The sequence below is a fragment of the Mirounga leonina genome, unplaced genomic scaffold (assembly GCF_011800145.1).
Source record: "Mirounga leonina isolate KUSES-001 unplaced genomic scaffold, KU_Mleo_1.0 Mir_152, whole genome shotgun sequence".
Taxonomy (NCBI): Eukaryota; Metazoa; Chordata; class Mammalia; order Carnivora; family Phocidae; genus Mirounga; species Mirounga leonina.
In genome coordinates, this window is record NW_023270380.1 from 11658961 (window position 1) to 11678332 (window position 19372).

The 19372-nt window shown below is 44.0% G+C and overlaps 1 protein-coding gene across 1 annotated transcript in view; it reads right to left on the minus strand.

Moving 5' to 3' along the window:
- PAPSS2 (3'-phosphoadenosine 5'-phosphosulfate synthase 2) overlaps positions 1-19372 on the minus strand; it is a 68696-nt gene that overhangs the window by 23929 nt on the left and 25395 nt on the right. The window contains exon 2 of the mRNA XM_035008562.1: positions 3390-3507. Coding sequence (XP_034864453.1) covers positions 3390-3507 — 118 coding nt within the window. The remainder of the gene's footprint in view (positions 1-3389; positions 3508-19372) is intronic.

The following is a 19372-nucleotide window of genomic DNA, read 5'->3' on the forward strand; positions in this document are numbered from 1 at the left end:
TCTTCCAAACGTCGAAATAACCATCTGTCCCCTATTAGAATTACAGCATTTCAAAGCAAGTGGGGTTCATAAGTAGGGAGACCTGGGGGTTGTACATGGTTCTTGGTGGGTTCTATTTTGCCTACAGCGTGTTTTAAAGATGAGAACACTGTGCATACAAATCCAGATTCTAGCTTCTCTTGGAAAAAAAAATCAGAAGATCTGGCAACCGTGTTCTCATGTCCCCTCCTGCCAGCAATCAGCGGGAGTGGAGAGGACAGTCAGTCCTGGAGACTGGGAGGCCCACCTCTCCTAGGGAGGCTGCTAAACAAACCATTTGACAATAGATCCCTTCGGCTGCAAGATTTTTCCAAAATGATTCCCAAAACATGAAGACAGTCATCCCGAGCTAGGCTATCAATGTGGTTAGAGCTGCCCTACACTCTTCGGGGTCTGGAGCCTTTCCACGAGCACAGAGTTACCACGTGCCTTTTATCATGGTGTCAAAGCGCATTGGCGGGGGACACGCTGTATGATTTCTCTCTGAGGGAAGTCATGAGGAGAAAGGGAGTGCCCCAAAAATCGAGTTGTCCTAAAGACCTCTGGACCTGAAAGACGGAGCACTGTGCCAAGCCTCTGTCGGGGAGTACCCAGGCGTGGGAGAGGAAAAGTTAGGGCGAAGAAGAGAAGGTCAAGAGCCAACAGGTAGAAGACGGCAGGAGGAAGGAGGGAAACGACAAAAAAGGTGAGAGAAAAGCAGGGACGAAGGACAGAAGGGAATAAAGACTTGGAAAGAGGGGCTCCCAGCCAGCTCAGTCGGTGGCACATGCGGCTCTTGATCTGGGGGTCATGAGTTCGAGCCCCACGTTGAGTGCAGAGATTACTAAAAAGCAAATAAACTTTAAAAAAATGACTTGGGGGGGCGCCTGGGTGGCTCAGTTGGTTAGGCGACTGCCTTCGGCTCAGGTCATGATCCTGGAGTCCCGGGATCGAGTCCCGCATCGGGCTCCCTGCTCAGCAGGGAGTCTGCTTCTCCCTCTGACCCTCCTCCCTCTCATGCTCTGTGTCTCTCATTCTCTCTGTCTCAAATAAATAAATAAAATCTTTAAAAAAAAAAAAAAAAAGTAAAAAAATGACTTGGAAAGAAAGGTGATGTACGAAAGGCAAACAGTTTCCACAGCGTTAGTTATGTTTTCAAGTCACACCCTTGGCCCTCACAGAGAATCACGAGAAGCAATGGCTCCATGAGGGATGTGCTGCCATCTTTGTAAATCATTGTTGAAGACACTATTACATTATTTGTGTGGCTCAGTTTCATCTGAACGGGGACCTAGGTGATAAATTCCTCTTAGAATTGTGTCCAGTGAGGTAGAAGAAACAGAATTCCTGAATCTCTGGCATGTTCTCTCACATTGGAAAATGAGGGAAATAATAGAGATTTCTTTCAGTTTTGCCTCAGGTCTCAAAACGAAGTGCTAAAGCACAATAACTGGATTAAACTAGACTGTTGGCATATTTATTTTAATGCACTGAGGTCGCACGAATTACACGTCCCGAGAGCTTTATTTCCTAAGGGCCAGGTGCTGTGCTGTCTACACATGCTTTATTTTATTTAGTCCTACCCCCATTCCCAGGGGCAGGTTCTATCCTTATTTCATTTCACAAATAAGAAAGGGAGGCTTAGCCAGCTTAGTTGGCTTGTCCAAAATCACACAGTTAATGTAAGTGCAGCTGGGGGCTCACAACCAAGTCTCTGGATGTGAAGTATTTGTTTCTCTTGGTCTGCCTGCACAATAGCCTATCTCTGTAACATAAGAATACAGAATAAATTGGGAAAAGATTTTTTTTTTTTTTATGAGTAAGAAAAGATAGGGGAAGTCCATCCCTTAGGGTCTTTTTCCTCTTCTACCAGTTACCTTTTGTTTTTAAGGCTGTTCCACATTATAGAAAGTGGACTCTGTGTTTGTCCCAATACAGAAATTGGACAAACCCATGAGCACAAACACATAACAAGAGGGAAGCTTCTGGAAGTCAGCTGTTTTATCTACTGCCACACAGCATGTCTCTTAGACGGAGTCGGGGGGATATCCCGACAGGATTCATGACAAGTGAACGCTGCCTTTTGGAAAATAGCAAGCTCCTCGCCCACCGTCTGTCCCCAGCCCACCAGCTGCAGAAAGGTGTTCCACCACGGATGAATGAAATCAGGAGACCAAAGGCAAGTGCCTCAGGCACCAGGAAAAACTTTGAAGAAGAAGGAGGAGGCTGATGGAGACAGGAACAGGAATGACTGAAGAGCAAGGGAAGGGGTAAGGCAGGTGCCGGCCTGCCACACTCTTCAGCATTCTCTTCAGGTTGGATTAATCAGCATTTGGGTTTTTTAGTTTTTGGGTTTTTTTTTTAAGATCTATTTATTTATTTGAGAGAGAGAGAGAAAGAGAGCAAGCAGGGGTTAGAAGGAGAGAGAAAGAGACAAGCAGACTCCGCACTGAGCACGGAGCCTGATCTCACGACTGCGAGGTCATGACCTGAGCCGAAATCAAGAGTCAGTCACTTAACCCACTGAGCCACCCGGGCGCCCCAATAAATCGGACTTTATGAGTAGGCAGTACCATACAGTTGATCTCAGAACCTGGGTAAACATCTTTGCATCAGTTTGAAATACCGTGTCTATGGTATTTCCTTTTGAGTCCGGGCTACGCCAGACTTCTATTCCCAGGGATCAACTTCCTCTACCTTGTGCTCAGAGCCTAAGGGAACAGCCCCAGACTAATTCCTGTCCCATCACTAAGTCTTAGCTGTGACATTCTGAGGCTATAAAAACACAGGAAAAGGGAGAGATTCATTTGGTCACCTCCGTGGGAGTGAATTATTTCTATTTACAAGGGACAATCCTCAGCTAAGTGGAAATCACTGGTTTTCCTTCCTGTGCGGATCCTTATGTTTTCAGTTTTCCGGGTTTTTTTTATATTAAGTGAAACAGTTCTCTTGGATGTTAAAACATCAGAAAACAATAAAGAATTCTCTAAACACCCAAAACCTTGTAGACAGCCAAATGCTCGCTGTCGAGTTAGGAAGGCTCCATCATGAGTACCAGTAAATGCATTTAGGCACGAGCATGAGAATGACGGGATCCCCTCAACCTGAAAGGGGGCGGGGGAGGCCATCGTCAACTTGCCCCTTTCCTGCCAAAGAGGAGAGAGGCAAGAACGCAAGAAGCCCCATGCCTCCATCTTGGGCCTTCTTCCCACTCATGGCAGCAGTAGGGGTGACGGCCAGGCTTTTTAGCACTGCTCTCTGCTTCGTCCCAGTGTTAAAGTAAACACATCATGTGTTACACTAAGTTCCTTAACATTGTATGTCACACATCAATTTTCAATTAAAACAAAAAAAGTATCAACATGGCATACCTGTCAGCCACACGGTACATCCTCTGAATCCTCCCCTCGTGCCAACCACCTGCCCTCTCTTGTTCCTGCTCACGTGGTGGGCCTGATAGACGACGTTGGTGGATTTCTGCTGGCTCTCCTACAAAACAAGACCAAGCCCAATACTGTGTGAATGAAATAACACAATAGGTATACCTAGAAGAATAATACAATATGTATACATATAATAATACAATAACTATACTTATAATATGTATGATAATACAGTATGTATACAATAAGTATATATACACATATGTATACAGAAATAATAAAATAACAGAGGACAGTAATAGTCATCCCTAACCGAAACCCCTCTTTTATGATTGACACACAGAGTGACATTTATTAATTCTACTAAATCAGAAAAAGACACTGCCTTTAGAACACCCATCATGACCCTCTGAAAGTATAATCTGAATGAGACAATTATTGACACGATGTAAAAGTTTGGGTTCTGTGACATTTAAAAATGTGCACCTTTAGGTAATGGTTAAGGGAATGTCTTTGTCTCCGTAAGTGCGTGTTCTCTACCAGATCCTATGGAAGTCGACAGGAAACAACCCAGTTCATCCAGCCCCCAGGGAAGTCCTGGAGAGGGGTTGGTTGAGCCCCACTCTGTACGGAGCTGGGGAGAGGCACTGATCACAGAGCAAAGCACTGAGTCAGGGGCACCATCTTGGTCCCACATAGACATGTCTTTCAAGCACAGTCCCTGAGCGAGGTACGGCACATGAGGCTACTTCTTCTCAAGCTCTACACTCTGTTTCCACTTTCCCAAGGGTCAGTGTGAACTTTTAATCTTTCAGAAAGGCCTGCAGAAATAGAAATGGGCCAGTTATTAGTCTTGGAGGCTAATGTGAATCTCAAATATCTTTATTTTGGCTGCAATAAAATCAGCCAGTAAGGGCAGAGATTATCTGATCCCAATCCTAAACTCTGGATGCTATGAGTCTGATGAATAAAAATGGTAACACAAGCCAATAAGTATAGTTGCTGGTGGACATTTCTAAAATAGCATGTGATCCCAGGGCAGGGGGGTGCGGGCTGTGGAGAACCCATCATGATGGTTAAATAAAAATGTTGGGAACAACTCCTATATGTCTTTGGTGTGGTAACTGAATTTCTGTTGACAGATGGAATCCAAGTCTCTGAACTGTAAAAATCTATGGAGCCTTTTAAACGACACACATGTAAATCCACCAGAGCTTAAAAAAAAAAAAAAAAAGGCATCAATATTCTTTGAGCAAGACCCAGAGAAAACTCTGAGCCACATGTGGACCATTTTATATTCTGGAGCAAATTAAATCACTTCTTTATGGCACCTCATTTGGGGAAAAAAAAAAACAAAACACCAAAAAGGGGAATACGGCTAGGACTGTTTGGGGCCTTACAGGAGATAATGTGTGGGAACATACTCTGTAAAAGGCCAAGTTCTCTTCCCAAACGGATGCTGACGGTGACTAGTGAGTGTGTATACCCACAACAGGAGAGGCCGGGAAAATGGTTTCGAGAGCAAGGTGAAGGAGCCCCTTGCTGGCCGTTGGGGGCTCAGAAGGCGGCGCCCACCAGGGGGGCTGGGCCCGCCAGGAGGGCCCGGAACCCAGCAGAGGCACAGCCCAGGCAGGAGACGGGCATTGCCAGGGTCCGACGGAGCCAAAAGGAAGGTGCTGAGGGCACAGGTGGGATCAGCTGGGCGAAGTTACATAAATCTTCTGAGGCTGGATGCACTGATCATCCTTCAGGCAAATGCGCTGATCATGCTTCCATCAGAACCCAAGAAGCACTAGAAGCTTCATAAATGAGGTCAAATTAGATGAGCTCAGGAGGTATTCTAGCAGTATTCCCCCGGGCTGAACAAATCCCCTGAAGGGATCCCGAGTCCTTTGTGCCAAGTGTCATTTATAGCTCAAGGACAACAGTCACATTGCCTTTTTCTGTTTCCTTGTTAATCACTGCTTTTTATTCAAGGAAATTATGTCTGGATATCAGGCCCCAAAGTCAATGCATCTGTTCATTCATGGGTTCTCTCAGCAAATGTTCATGTAAATGAGCCCCTACTACCTGCCAGGGACCATCCTAGGCACTGGGAATCTAGTGCTAAACCAAGACGGATCCCCAGCATCACTTTGGGGGGAAATACAGGCAAAAAGATCAAGTAACTGGGGTCCCACGCCCTGTGCAGAGGGTCTCTTACACATACTTGTATACCATATATGAAGATATATGTAAAGAACACCCGCAACTCAACAATAAAATGAGTAAAAAATCTGAACAGTCACTTCACCAAGGAAGATACACAAATGGACAGGAAGCACATGACGGGCTCAGTGTCGTTAGTCATAAGAGAATGCAAATTAAAACCCACATGAGACGCCTTTGCTAAATCTAATGGCAACGAGGACATGCTCTCATGTTGACAGTGGAGGTATAAAGTGGGACAACCATCCCGGAGAGAAACCTGGCAGGTTCTTATAAAGCTAATCATTTACCTTCCCCGCAACTCAGCAACTGCATACACAGGCATTTACTCAAGAGAAAATATATATCCGCAAAAAGATGCGTACAACTTTATCTTGCGGTTTTTGCAAATAGCCAAGTAACCATCCACAGGAAAATAGATCACACACACACACACACACACACACACACACACACACCAACCATGTCGGGACAGCAGTTGTCCTGAAAGGGTTTGAGGTACACAGGTGTTGGAACTCACCAGATGTATACTTAAGATGGGCATTTCGTTACATGTAAATTTTACCACACACCAAAAAAGAGCCATTAAAAAAAAAAAAAAGTAAGCAAACAAGAGAATATATACCAAGACTCATATGGTGGAATTCTCTTGTTCAACCCTGCTGCCTTTTCCAAAAAAGGGCTCGGATTCCAATCACAGCACGCTTGACGTAAGGGGTGGCTGCTCACCTGGGCAACTGAACACCCACCAGAGCTTCATTTGTCCACAAAGATTGTTTTTTTCCTCTCTTTTGGCTGTCTTTCCCTCCCTCCAGGCAGAGATCCAGAATAAACTCTAAACTTTGTTAATCTGTGGAAACTTGTTAGGATCTTGTAAACTGTGTCCCCAACCAAGGGCTTGGTTTTCAAAAACTGTTCAGAATCCACAGGAAAGAACCACCACTATAGTGGTTAAGAGTTCACCTCTGAACTTTTTGGATTTTTATTAGCTGAATCTTCATCATGGGTGTTTGTACAGGATTTCTATCATTCCAGCAATGTTTAGACAAACAAAATCTTTTCAGATGGCCAGGTACTGGGCTTTTTTGTTCAGCAGAAAGTATTTGGTTTTTTTTTTTTTTTACGATTTTATTTATTTATTTGACACAGGGGGTGGGAGCGGAGGGAGAGAGCAAGCACAAGCAGGGGGAATGGCAGGCAGGGGAGGACCCTGAGATCATGACCTGAGCCAAAGGTAGACGCTTAACCGACTGAGCCACCCAGGGCACCCCAGTATTTTGCTTCTTATTTATCTTATATTTACCTTTGATTTTCTCCAAAGGCAAACAAAATAGAAGCAGGTATTTTGAATGATATTTGAACTGCAAAGAGGCAGGGCAGCCAAAAACTTTGCTTTGCTTTGCTGAAACCTTTACTGCCTTCTAAAGAGCATATGGTGTTCTAAGCATTGGAATGAGAGTGGCTGTCAGAAAAAGAATTCTCTCTATGGAAAACAAAACACATGTTAAAGAAAAAAAAAATGTTTGCTTCCCTGTGTGTATAAACGGAACACACATCCTCAGCACCGCACCTCACACTGTCACTTGGTGGAAACCACAGAGTTGGTGGCATCTTCTATTCTGGGTGTCTAAATAAAATATGGCAAACATCCCTACCTTTTTCCAGGTCACTGACCCAGAAAAACTCCCTCCAGCATGCATAAGAGTAGCATGAGTATGGGTTTTGAGTCAAGCAAACCTGGATTTGAAACCTGCCGCGTGGCCTCCTGGGCAAGTCAGTAACATCCCTGAGCCTCCAGTCCTGCTCTGTAAAACGGGGCCAAGTATAGTTTCCTCATACGGTGGCCAAAAGGACGAAATAAAATGGTCTTCTACATAAAGTATCAAAGGTGAACCTTACGGGCCCTGGTGGCATTTAATCTAGCCCGGGGAAATCCTGGTCGTTTGTCTAAATCACCCAGGTCGAGAAGCATCCTAGGGACTTGGGTCTGCTCTCAGGCAGGTCTGGGCAGGTGGGGCTCAGGAGCAGATCAGGCAACGGGCAGCACAGTACTGTGCCTGGGGTGAAGAGTTACACACACATGATGTCCTTGCCACTGCTGCTCCAGTGAGTCTTCTCTTTGACCCCAAAGTCCAGCCAGGAAATACACCGTTCCGAGGGGTACTCACCAGTTAACCGGCCTGCAGCCTCCCTGTACCCCAGACTCCCCGCTCCCGTGCTGGCCCTCTTGGTCATGAGCCCTCAGTTACCAGCACAGGATGGCCTTTGGCCCAGGTCAGCCTCCCATGCTACTGGGGGGGAGGGAGGGGAACCTTGCCACACAGCCCCCCCCCCCCCCGGGGTTGCAGGGCTACCCCTACCAGGCCCACCCCCCCAGTCCCATTGGCGCTGCAGGAGGGGAGGGGGGTGCCCAAGGAGCTTCTGGAACTCCGGGTAGGGTGGGCTAGGTGATGGCAGAAAGCCTCAGCCTTGACTTTGCGTGACTAGGAGAAAGGGAAAAGACGTGGGATGGTATCACGGCTGGGCGGGGCCTCCCGGAGCCCAGTCCAAGCCATGTGTCACGGGAGCCTGTTGTGAAAGGCAGGGCTCCGGCGGAACCAGGAAGCAGGAAACCATACGCAAGGTTAGGGGTTTCCCTATGCTCCAAGGCTTTTTTGACTTTTGCATAAAAGCAAGTGGATTTGAATTCGTCTACACCCTCCTGCCTCCCACGCAGCACAAACACAAACTGCAACTCCACTCCGTCCCTTTGAACTCAACGCTCACTGCTGAGCTGTTGGTGTCCCTGGTCTGTCGGGGACCCCTCCCTGAGTCTGTTCAAGATGCCTTTTCTAGTACCGCAGGCTACCAGGAGCGGCATTTCTCATGCATGATCTCAGGCGCGGCTCAAAACCTGGGAGCTAAGCAGGCTGGGCATTGAGACCCACTTACAGATCTGGAAACTGCGGGCCAAAGTCCCAAACCTGGAAGATGCAAGACCCAGAGCCAGGCTTCCTGACCCAGTCCAGGTCTTCCTTCTGCCTACACTGAGCTCCTGGCTTCCAGCCCCAGCTGTGTGACTTCTGCAGGACAGGACTAGAGATAATGCCTATCCAGGCTTTCAATCCTACATAATAATGTAGTAGTTAAAAAATCATTCTCACTTCATTTGCATTACTTCAAATGAGGAGCTTCAAATGTGTTACAATTATCAGTGTGGATTTATATTTCTTTCCTTTCAGATTATTTCCTTGGGACATATAACCCAAAATGAAAGTGGTGAACTACTTACTTCGTAGATCTCACTGTGTATGGCCATTTCCCAGAAGGACGAAACCAAGTTACCAGGCTACCCTAATACTTGTTTCTAAATAGTCCAACTGATTTGTTGTGTTTGCAATTTTACTGTTTTTCCCCCCCTAGATTAGTTTATTTATTTCCTTCAGAGGGAAAAAAATGCCTATGGAGAGAATCATGGAGCTTTTGCAAACTGATATCACAAATGGGAACCCCTGCATGCTCCTCTGTACATCCTGTTTGGTAAGGCAGAGTCTGAGTCAGCCAAAGCCACTGATGGAAATCTCCCGCAGAGGAGGGCCCTAACAATACCAGTGAAGTCTGCAAACAGCTGAGCAGCAAGAAGGCCGTCCTAACTCAACTTCGACGCAGTCACAACCCACTGGACATGGAAGCTTCAATTCCAGTCCCATGGTTACTGAGAGATAGGGGAATTTTAACTGAAGACGTGTCACTAGATTCAAAACAGATATGTTTTAAAGAGGAGTTTACATGGAGGAAACTATGGTTCTATGGCATTCTGTGGAAAGAGAGATGTTGGATGAGCCTCTGACCATGCTAAATCCAGTTCCGTGCACACAACTTTCACAATGAAATGTATTTACTTCTTATGCTAACTCTTGAGTTAGAAGGTGGCGGCCCTATCAGGTAGCCGCTGACAAAATACCAGTTGTGAAAACTGAGACAAGTGAGTTGACAAGTTCCTGAGAAAAGCTATCTATCTATCTATCTATCTATTTATTTATAAAGATTGTTATTTATTTATTTAACAGAGAGAGAGCACAAGTAGGCAGAGCGGCAGACAGAGGGAGAGGGAGAAGCAGGCTCTCTGCCAAGCAGGGAGCCCGATGCGGGGCTCGATCCCAGGGTCCCGGGATGGAGCCCCACCTGCTTGTCCCTCTCCCGCTGCTCCTCCCCCTGTGCTCTCTCACTCTCTCTCTCAAGTAAAATTAAAAATTAAAAAAGAGGTAGCAAATGTGGAGTACTTGGGTTTTACTAAGCGTTCAGTAAATATTTGTTGAGTGACTGATAGAAGTGTGATAAATAACCTGTCAGCTGATTGACTGATGTGACATCCTTAAGCAATATCTCGTTCCTCGTGGGCACACAGCCTTCGCAGCCCTCGAGAAAGTGGTATGTTCCTAACTCAGTCCTGGGCACCTTTATGTCATGTGCTGAAGTCTTCCTAAAGTGACTCCCGCCATGCCCCGCGTCTTCTCAGGATGTGACTCCAGAGCACAGGCAAAGCAGCCCGCACATTAAAATAAACAGAGTTCCCACTCACAAGTGCATTTGTAAAACATCCTTTGAAATTTGCATCAAAGAACTATGTGAAACAATCTGTGATTATGGTTTCTGGTGAGTTCCCCATATCTTCGGAGACTCAATTAAGCTGAGGGGACCCAATGCGTTCCAGTTGGTGCTGAAATCCTAGCCATCACTGAAATCTGGTAAAATATTAAACTGGACATCAATTCAATCCATTGCTTGAATAAGTGAAACAGGCCACATACTTTCTGAGCATATCCTCTCGTGGATTATTCTGCTGTTTTTCCAAGACAGCCAACTAAAATATATATATTATTGTGAGCTAAAAGAGTCCTTCAGCTTGAAAATGCCCGAAATCACCATTCTGAAAAGTTCATCAAAAAGAAAGCTTGCACATGGAAAGCTTGCTTACTCTCTGAACAAGCACAATTGAATTAAAAATCCATCTGTTATACTGCCTATAGTCTGTACACGGTGAGGTGGGCTCCTAAGGATAAAGAAGGTCACTAAAGGGGTGCCTGGGTGGCTCAGTCAGTTAAGCATCTGCCTTTGGCTCAGGTCACGATCTCAGGGTCCTGGGATCAAGTCCCCGCATTGGGCTCCCTGCTCAGCGGGAGTCCGCTTCTCCCTCTCCCTCTGCTCCTCCTCCAGCTTGTTCTCTCTCTCTCTCACTTGCTCACTCCCTGTCTCTCAAATAAATAAAATCTTAAAAAAAAAAAGGTCACTAAACCCATCATGCTCTGAGATAAACAGAATCATCAAACTTTGGTGTGGTCATTCCTGCCCAGCTCAAGTCCTTTTATATATACTACTTTGATGATTTTTGATGATTCAATTAAGAGAACTCGGGGATGGAAACTGACATCAGGAGACCCCATCTCCCCATCAACCATCAAGAGTGTACCCAGAGTGGGACGCATGGGTGGCTCACTCAGTTGAGCGTCTGACTCTTAATCTCAGTCAGGGTCTTGATCTCTGGGCAGTGAGTTCAAGCCCTGCATTGGGCTCCACGCTGGGCATGGGGCCTACTTAAAAAAATTTTTTTTTCTTAAAAAAAAAAGAGTACACCCAGAGAGAAACTATTTCTGTGAAGAAGAACAAAGCAGAGGGCATTTGGGAGAGAGCCAGATTAATGCCTTTCTCGAGACTCACTGTCGTTATTATTAGGAGTACAGGACTCCAACCCATTGCAACATGACTTTGATGCCCAGCAGTCAATTCAAACAGATTAAATAAATCACTGCATGAGAAGTGTTTAAAACCATGCCCTTAGATGCCAGAGTTCTTCAGTGCTCCCTAGATAGCCTCTGCCTTTCCCTCGTATACCCTGAGCGGCTCTCAGCTATTCCCAGGGCTTTGCCTACCATCAATATGCTGTGGGCTGCCAAATCTCTATCTTCAGATATCCAAATGCCCCGGACATATGGTTCCCTGGAGCCTCTGAAACTCAGCATGATCACGACAGAATCCATCTCCCTGTCATCACCCCCTGTGCCTCTGCTCACATCCCTCAACACTTGGAATGACCTCCATCTGCTAAGCTACGAGTCATCCTACTGAGCCTTCCCTCTTAAAAAAAAAAAAAAAAAGTCAATTTACCACTAAGTCAGTTTGGGCTGAGAACTACCTCTCAAGCCATCCCACTATTGTTAGTGAGCTAATCGCTGGTGAGAACGTCCCTGACAGCCTTCAGACTGAACCCCCTGCCTCTCTCCCCACCGGGTCGGCCTCTCCTTTTCCATCAGAGTCTAATTCTCTTGCTTAGAATCAGGGATATCAGGCCACAGACCTTACCCTTAGTAAGGGGTCATGACTACCTTTCTCAGCACTACCTACTGCCCTTCTTGGCCTTGAACCCTGGCATGAGCCCAGAACCAGCCTTTTCCATGCTTCTAGGCTTTCCCCCACATTGTCCTTGCTTGGAATGTCCTTTTCTCTACGTGTCTGCTTACTCACTCCTGAAGGCCTGGCTTAGACACTGCTATGGGCCTCTGGCTAATCTTCCCAACCACGGATGGACTTGGCTTCTTCTGCCCCACAGTATCCTGTTTCTACTGATAGCTCGTTTCCCAAACTTAATCGTAAAACTCTCAAGGAGTATTTGTTCAAAATACAGATTCCCAAGACCAACCCCAAGATATTCTGATTCTGCTGGTCTAGGGTAAGACCCAAGAAACTGTGGTTGGTTGGCTGGTTGGTTTTAAAAGCGCCTCAGAGGATTTTAATGCGTAGGCAAATCTAGGCAATGCTAACCTATGTTAGAGAATCCATATTAATTGTGGTTATTTGCTGACACGTCTGTCTGCCTCACCAGATTAGGAGCTCTGTGGAGTCCGCTCTACCCACGTTTGTCCAGGAATCCATGTGTCTGGAATATTGTAGGGGTTTCAGACTAATATTCATCAGAATGAATATTAACTATTTTCACTCAAACTAATTGGTCATGCCCATGACAGTTTGTAAAACATGGCTTGTTATTCGAATGTCTATTATGGGCAAAGGTAGAGAGCCAGGGACTGGAATACTCTCGGAAGAACAGAGCAGCCAAGGTGGGAGGATGGGTGAGAAGAATAGTAAAAAATCTTTTCAAAATCTTGGCACCGTTACAGCCTGGGGGCGTAGCCACACCTATTGGTACTGGCAGATGAATTCAACAATATTAATTAAAAATCACCACACAGGGACGCCTAGGTGGCTCAGTCGGTTAAGCGTCTGCCTTCGGCCCAGGTCATGATCCCAGGGTCCTGGGATCGAGTCCCACATCGGGCTCCTTGCTCAGCAGGGAACCTGCTTCTCCCTCTCTCTCTCCCTCTGCTTGTGCTCTGTCAAATAAATAAAAATCTTTAAAAATAAAAAAAATAAAAATAAAATAAAAATAAAAATAAAAAAATTACCACACAGTCTCTGCACTCAGCGGCAAGTCTGCTTGAGGATTCTCTCTCTCTGCTTCTCCCCGAGCTGTCTCTCAAATAAATAAAAAAATATTAAAAAAAAAAAAAAATCCCCATACAGGGATACCTGGGTGGCTCATTCGGTTAGGCGTCTGCCTTCAGCTCAGGTCATGATCCCAGGGTCCTGGGATCGAGCCCCACATCGGGCTCCCTGCTCAGCGGGGAGTCTGCTTCTCCCTCTCCCGCTCCCCTTGCTTGTGTTCCCTCTCTCTCTGACAAATAAATAAATAAAATCTAAAAAAAAAAAAAAAATCACCATACAGATAAATAGACTTTCTGGCCCCCCACCCCACTTCCCTAGACTGGAGGTATGTTCCCTTGAAGAAGATGAAGAGCAAGGGCAGTGACTGGTCATGCGCCCTGGTTCTGGCAGCTCCATGCCTTTGAGCCAATGACTTGACCTCTCAATCCCTCATTTGTAAAATGACTCCTATTTAATAGTCACTGCCTTACTGAGCTGTCAGGAGGATTAAATGAGAAAATGTACACGAAACGGCGCAGGGCCTGACCAACAGTTGAGCCCTCACTAAATGTTAGCTACAGTAAGAAAAATAGTTGTTATTAACGAAAATTAAAAGTGTTCTTATTACTAAAAAATAATTATAATAACAACAATTAAGTGACTGATAACAGGTAAAATTATCAAGACAGCCCTAGGGCTTTCCTCTGCTCAGTCTTCCCCCACCACGAAACATGGAGTATAGAAAGAAATCTCACAATTTCCCTCAAAATTCAGGGGCATTCTCCTCTGGTTTCCAGCTATAAAAACCCCTCCTGCTCTGCGTTTCTGACTCAGCACAGAGCAGACGGCACAGGGCCCTCTCAGCCGTGCGCAAAATGCATCACTGTGCCTATGAACTAAAGCACATGTAAAAGTATCTGCAGTGGTCAGTCCCTGACGTGTCACAGAAACTAAGAGTTTCAGAATCTGGCATCCCTCATCGTGTCCACTTCACAGATGGCAAAACTAAGGTTCCACGATGTTTGGTGTGTTACCCAAGGTCACATAGATTCCTAAATCCAAGTCTTCTTGTTCCGAATTGAGCAATCTTTGAGGCTCTTAAAGCTCAATTTAGTCACAAAACCATAGGGGGCAAATGAGTTGTTGGAAATTACCATGGCTTCCTTACAAAGCTGTGTTTGGGGCTGGCTGACAAAAGGTAAGCGTGCATACATGCCGCCTAAAAGAAGCCATTTTTTTCAGAGGATACAGTCTGGGCTCTCGAAAACACAGGTTTTGTTTATTTCATAACATTTACTCCTGACCCCCCACTCCTATTTCCTTAGATCTGGTTCCTGGGAATGACTTGGGCATTTCTACCCCAGATCCATTCCTGGGCACATGGACCGATCTCCTCTCCTTCTCCAGGGCATCAGCCAAAGCACCAGCTGGTCATTCTAAAACTTCTTAGAAACCATCTTTGCTCGCCGGGTTTGATGCTCACCCAGCAGGGCTGACACAGCTCTGTGGCTGGCCCTCTGCCATGACATGCGCACTTTTTCCTTTCATTCCGCACACCCCATACCTCCATATTCTACCCATGCATTGGTCTGGACCCCTGAGTTTCCCCCTGAAGTCCAAGCACTCTCATTCTTCTGGGCCCATGCACATTCTTCTTTTTTTAATACTGAGTTAAATAAGTAACATCCACGTGACTCACAAACTTTCTATTGCAAGAAAGGTTCCCAGAAGAGGCTTGCTTCTACCCATCCCCTCTTCCACCTCTGAAGACAGGTAACCCCTTCTACCAGTTCCTTGTGTATCCTGACAGTTTCTTTACGCAAATAGAAATAAAACTTAAACCATGGAGATATGTGTTGAATCCTCCCTTCCACACTATTTACACATCTTGCTTTTTCAGATCTACCTTGGTGAATCTTCTTTTTTTTTTTTTTTTAAGGTTTTATATATTGATTTGACAGAGAGACACAGCGAGAGAGGGAACACAAGCAGGGGGAGTGGGAGAGGGAAGAGCAGGCTTCCCGCCGAGCAGGGAGCCCGATGCGGAACTCGATCCCAGGACCCTGGGACCATGACCTGAGCCAAAGGCAGACACTTAACTGACTGAGCCACCCAGGCACCCCTTGGTGAATCTTTCCACATCAATACAGAGAGTTTTCTTATTCATCGTACCCCAGCGTAGTGTTCCACAGTACGGATATACCATATTTACCTAGTTCCTTTTTGAGAGATATTTCCAATTTTTTACTACTGCAAACAATGCAGCAATGAATTGCCATATACTTAATTTTCCACATGTGAAAATATGTCAATGGGATGAATTCTTATAAGGGGGATTGCCAGGTCAATCAGTATAGTCATTTGTAATTTTGATACATATAATTAAATTGCTCTCCACAGAAGATTTGTATTTCTGGAAATTATACCACACTATAAATTCACCATCAATACACGAGTTCCAGGTTCTGGAACTTGTACAGACTATGTTATCAAGACTTTTGGATTTCTTCTAATCTAATGAATAAAAAATGGTATTTCAATATGATTGTACTTTGAATTTCTATTATTCTGAGTGATGCTACATACCTTTTATTATGTTTAGGATTGTTTGTATTTCCTTATTTATTTTTAAACTTTCATTTATACCCTTCCCCCATTTTCCTACTGCATTCTTAGTCTTTTCCTAATTGTTTTATAGGAGCTCTTCCCGTTGGTTCTTTGTCCCTTGACTTTATGATTGGTGTTACTTATGATCTTTCTTATGATGTTGCTCACATAGAGTTAGTGCTTTTAATGTGATTAAATTCATCAATCTTCTCTTTTAATTGCGACTCTAATGTTTCTGGTTATATTACAGCTTGGACACGATTGGTGGGGTTGAATGTCAGCACTACTTCAAGCAAGAAAAGAAAAGTAAGAAAAATACGGGGTTGTTTTGGTCTTACAAAAAAGTCTGAATAAAAAAGAGTTGTTGGGTTTTTGTTTCTTAGAAATTTCTATGATTCTTGGGCGCCTGGGTGGCTCAGTTGGTTAAGCGACTGCCTTCGGCTCAGGTCATGATCCTGGAGTCCCGGGATCGAGTCCCGCATCGGGCTCCCTGCTCAGCGGGGAGTCTGCTTCTCCCTCTGACCCTCCTCCCTCTCATGCTCTCTGTCTCTCATTCTCTCTCTCTCAAATTAAAAAAAAAAAAAAGAATGTCTTTCCCTGTCATTTTAGGGGCGCCTGGGTTGCTCAGTTGGTTAATCGACTGCCTTCGGCTCAGGTCATGATCCTGGAGTCCCGGGATCGAGTCCCGTATTGGGCTCCCTGCTCGGCGGGGAGTCTGCTTCTCCCTCTGACCCTCCTCCCTCTCATGCTCTCTGTCTCTCATTCTCTCTCTCTCAAATAAATAAATAAAATCTTAAAAAAAAAAAAAAAAAAGAAATTTCTATGATTCTTAAGGATTTGCCTCTGAAGAAGAGAGACAATATATAAACTCAATGGTAAATAGTACCAAATTCTTACAAATCGTGAGATTTGATGAATTTATGATTATATTAAATGCACTTGTCTGTTTTACTACATTTTGAAAAATAATAAAACAAACTGTAATGACAGTAAGAAGTTCCACATACCTAATTCTTTTTTTTGAGAGAGAGAGAGAGAGAGAAAGTAAGAGCATGCACAAGCGGGGGTAGGAGCACAGAGAGAGAGAGTATCAAGCAGGCTCCACGCTTAGTGCGGAGCCCAACACGGGGCTCAGTCTCACAACTGTGAGATCATGACCTGAGCCGAAATCAAGAGTCTAATGCTTAACACACTGTGCCACCCAGGAGCCCACCACATGCCTATTTCTGGAAAAATACAGGTTAATTAGCTTTTTATTTAGTGCTATTGTAAATAAAGTGTTATAATGAGATACAAATTCCTTAGAAGAACAATGTAGATTGAGCTTACAATAATTTTAGTTTATAGTAAGGCTCCAGGTTACACCTGACGACTTAGTACACATCCATCTTCCCCTTGATCAAATTCAACCCTGTTAGAAATAAGGATATTAAAGATATACAACTCATTTGATTAGAACTTTAGAACAAACAAGTATATGAAGGTAGGTGACATTACATCTAGAAGAGCAGTTTTAAATCAGATAATTTAACAGATTACACCAAACTCAGATATAACAATGTGCAATTTCCTTTTCACTTCTTTTTGAAGTGGGAGTAATCTTTCATGTATCTAGATTCCAGTTCCTTTACCTAAGTGGCTAGTCTAGTCAGTAAATTAACCAGTTAAAATCTGAAATAAGACAAAATAAGACAGTTTAGTACACGATCTTTGTACATATGTGAGCTTGTATTCCACCCAACCTAGGTTACAAGCATCACAAATCACAAATCCATCATATTCTGCACTTCATTTATTTCTTCCATTTTTTTCAAAATATATTCATTGAGCACGAGCTATATGCCAAAGAATGTGCCAGGAGCTGTGGGTACAGCAGGAAATGAGACACACGAGGTCAGCTCTTTAGCCTCCTGAGACAGCCTCCAAGCCTACCCATTGTTTGCAAAGTACTCACAAAACATTTAAGTGATTGAAATTGTGCTGGAAAGGGGCGCCTGGGTAGCTCAGTTGGTTGGGTGCCTGCCTTCGGCTCAGGTCATGATCCTGGAGTCCCGGGATCGAGGTCAGCATTGGGCTCCCTGCTCGGCAAGGAGTCTGCTTCTCCCTCTGACCCTCCCCCTCTCTCGTGCTCTCTCATTCTCTCTCTCAAATAAATAAATTAATTAAATATTAAAAAAAAAAAAAAAAGAAATCATGCTGGAAATATATTGAAAACCCCATCAGAGTTGCCAGATTCGAAAAATAAAAATACCATATGTCCCATGCAATATTTGGGACATACTATAAATTGTCCATTGTTTATGTGAAATTCAAACGTAACTGGAAAATCTTGTATTTTATCTGTGGTAATCAAAACAGTATGGTCCTGGCAAAAACAAACGAAAAAGACACAAAGATCAATGAAACAGAACCGAGAGCCCAGAAATAAACCCACGCGCATATGGTCAAGTAATCTATCACCAAGGAGGCAAGAATATCCAATGTGGAAAAGACAGTCTCTTCAACAAATAGTGTTGGGAAAACTGGACAGTAACTTGTAAGAGAATGAAACTGGACCACTTTCTTACACCACACACAAAAATAAACTCAAAATGGATTAAAGACCAATTAAAATGTGAGATCTGAAACCATAAAATTCCTAGAAGAGAACATAAGCAGTAATTCTTTGACATCGGCTATAGAAACATTTTTCTAGACATGTCTCCTGAGGCAAGGGAAATAAAAGAAATAAACTATTGGGACTACACCAAAATAAAAAGCTTCTGCACAGTGAAGAAAACCGTCAACAAAATAAGGCAACCAAGTGAATGGGAGAAGATATTTGCAAATGATATATCCGACAAATGGTTAACATCCAAAACATAAGTAACTTTTACAATTCAACACCCCCCTCAAAAAATCCGATTAAAAAATGGATAGAGGCCCTGAATAGAAATTTTTCCAAAGAAGACATACAGTGGCCAACAAACACATGGAAAGGTGCTCGGCATCACCCATCATCAGGGAAATGCAAATCAAAACCACAAGATATCACCTTGTACCTGTCAGAGGCTAGAATTAAAAAAAAAAAAAAAAGAGGATTTGGTGAAAAAGGAACCCTCGTGCACTGTTAGTGGGAATGCAAACTGGTGCAGCCACTGTGGATAACAGCATGGCGGTTCCTGAAAAAATTAAAAATATAACTACCCTACAATCCAGAATTCCACTACCAGGTATGGAAGCAACCTTAGTGTCCATTGACAGATGAATGGATAAAGAAGATGTGGCGTACACACACACACACGAATATTACTCAGCCATCAAAAAATGAAATCTTGCCATTTGCAACGACGTGGATGGAACTACAGGGTATTATGCTGAGCGAAATAAGTCAGTCAGAGAAAGACAAATACCATATGATTTCACATATGAGTGAGATTTAAGAAATAAAACAAATGAACAAAGAAAAAAAAGGGACAAACAAAAAATAGACTCTTAAATGTGGAGAACTGGTAGTTACCAGAGGGGAAGTGAGGGGAGAGGGGTGAAATAGATAAAGGGGATTCGAGCACACTTATCATGATGAGCACTAAGTAATGCACAGAACTGTTGAATCACTATACTGTACAGCTGAAACTAATATAACACTGTGTGTTACTTATGGTTCAATAAAAATAAATAAATAAATAAATAAATAAATAAATAAATAAATAAATAAA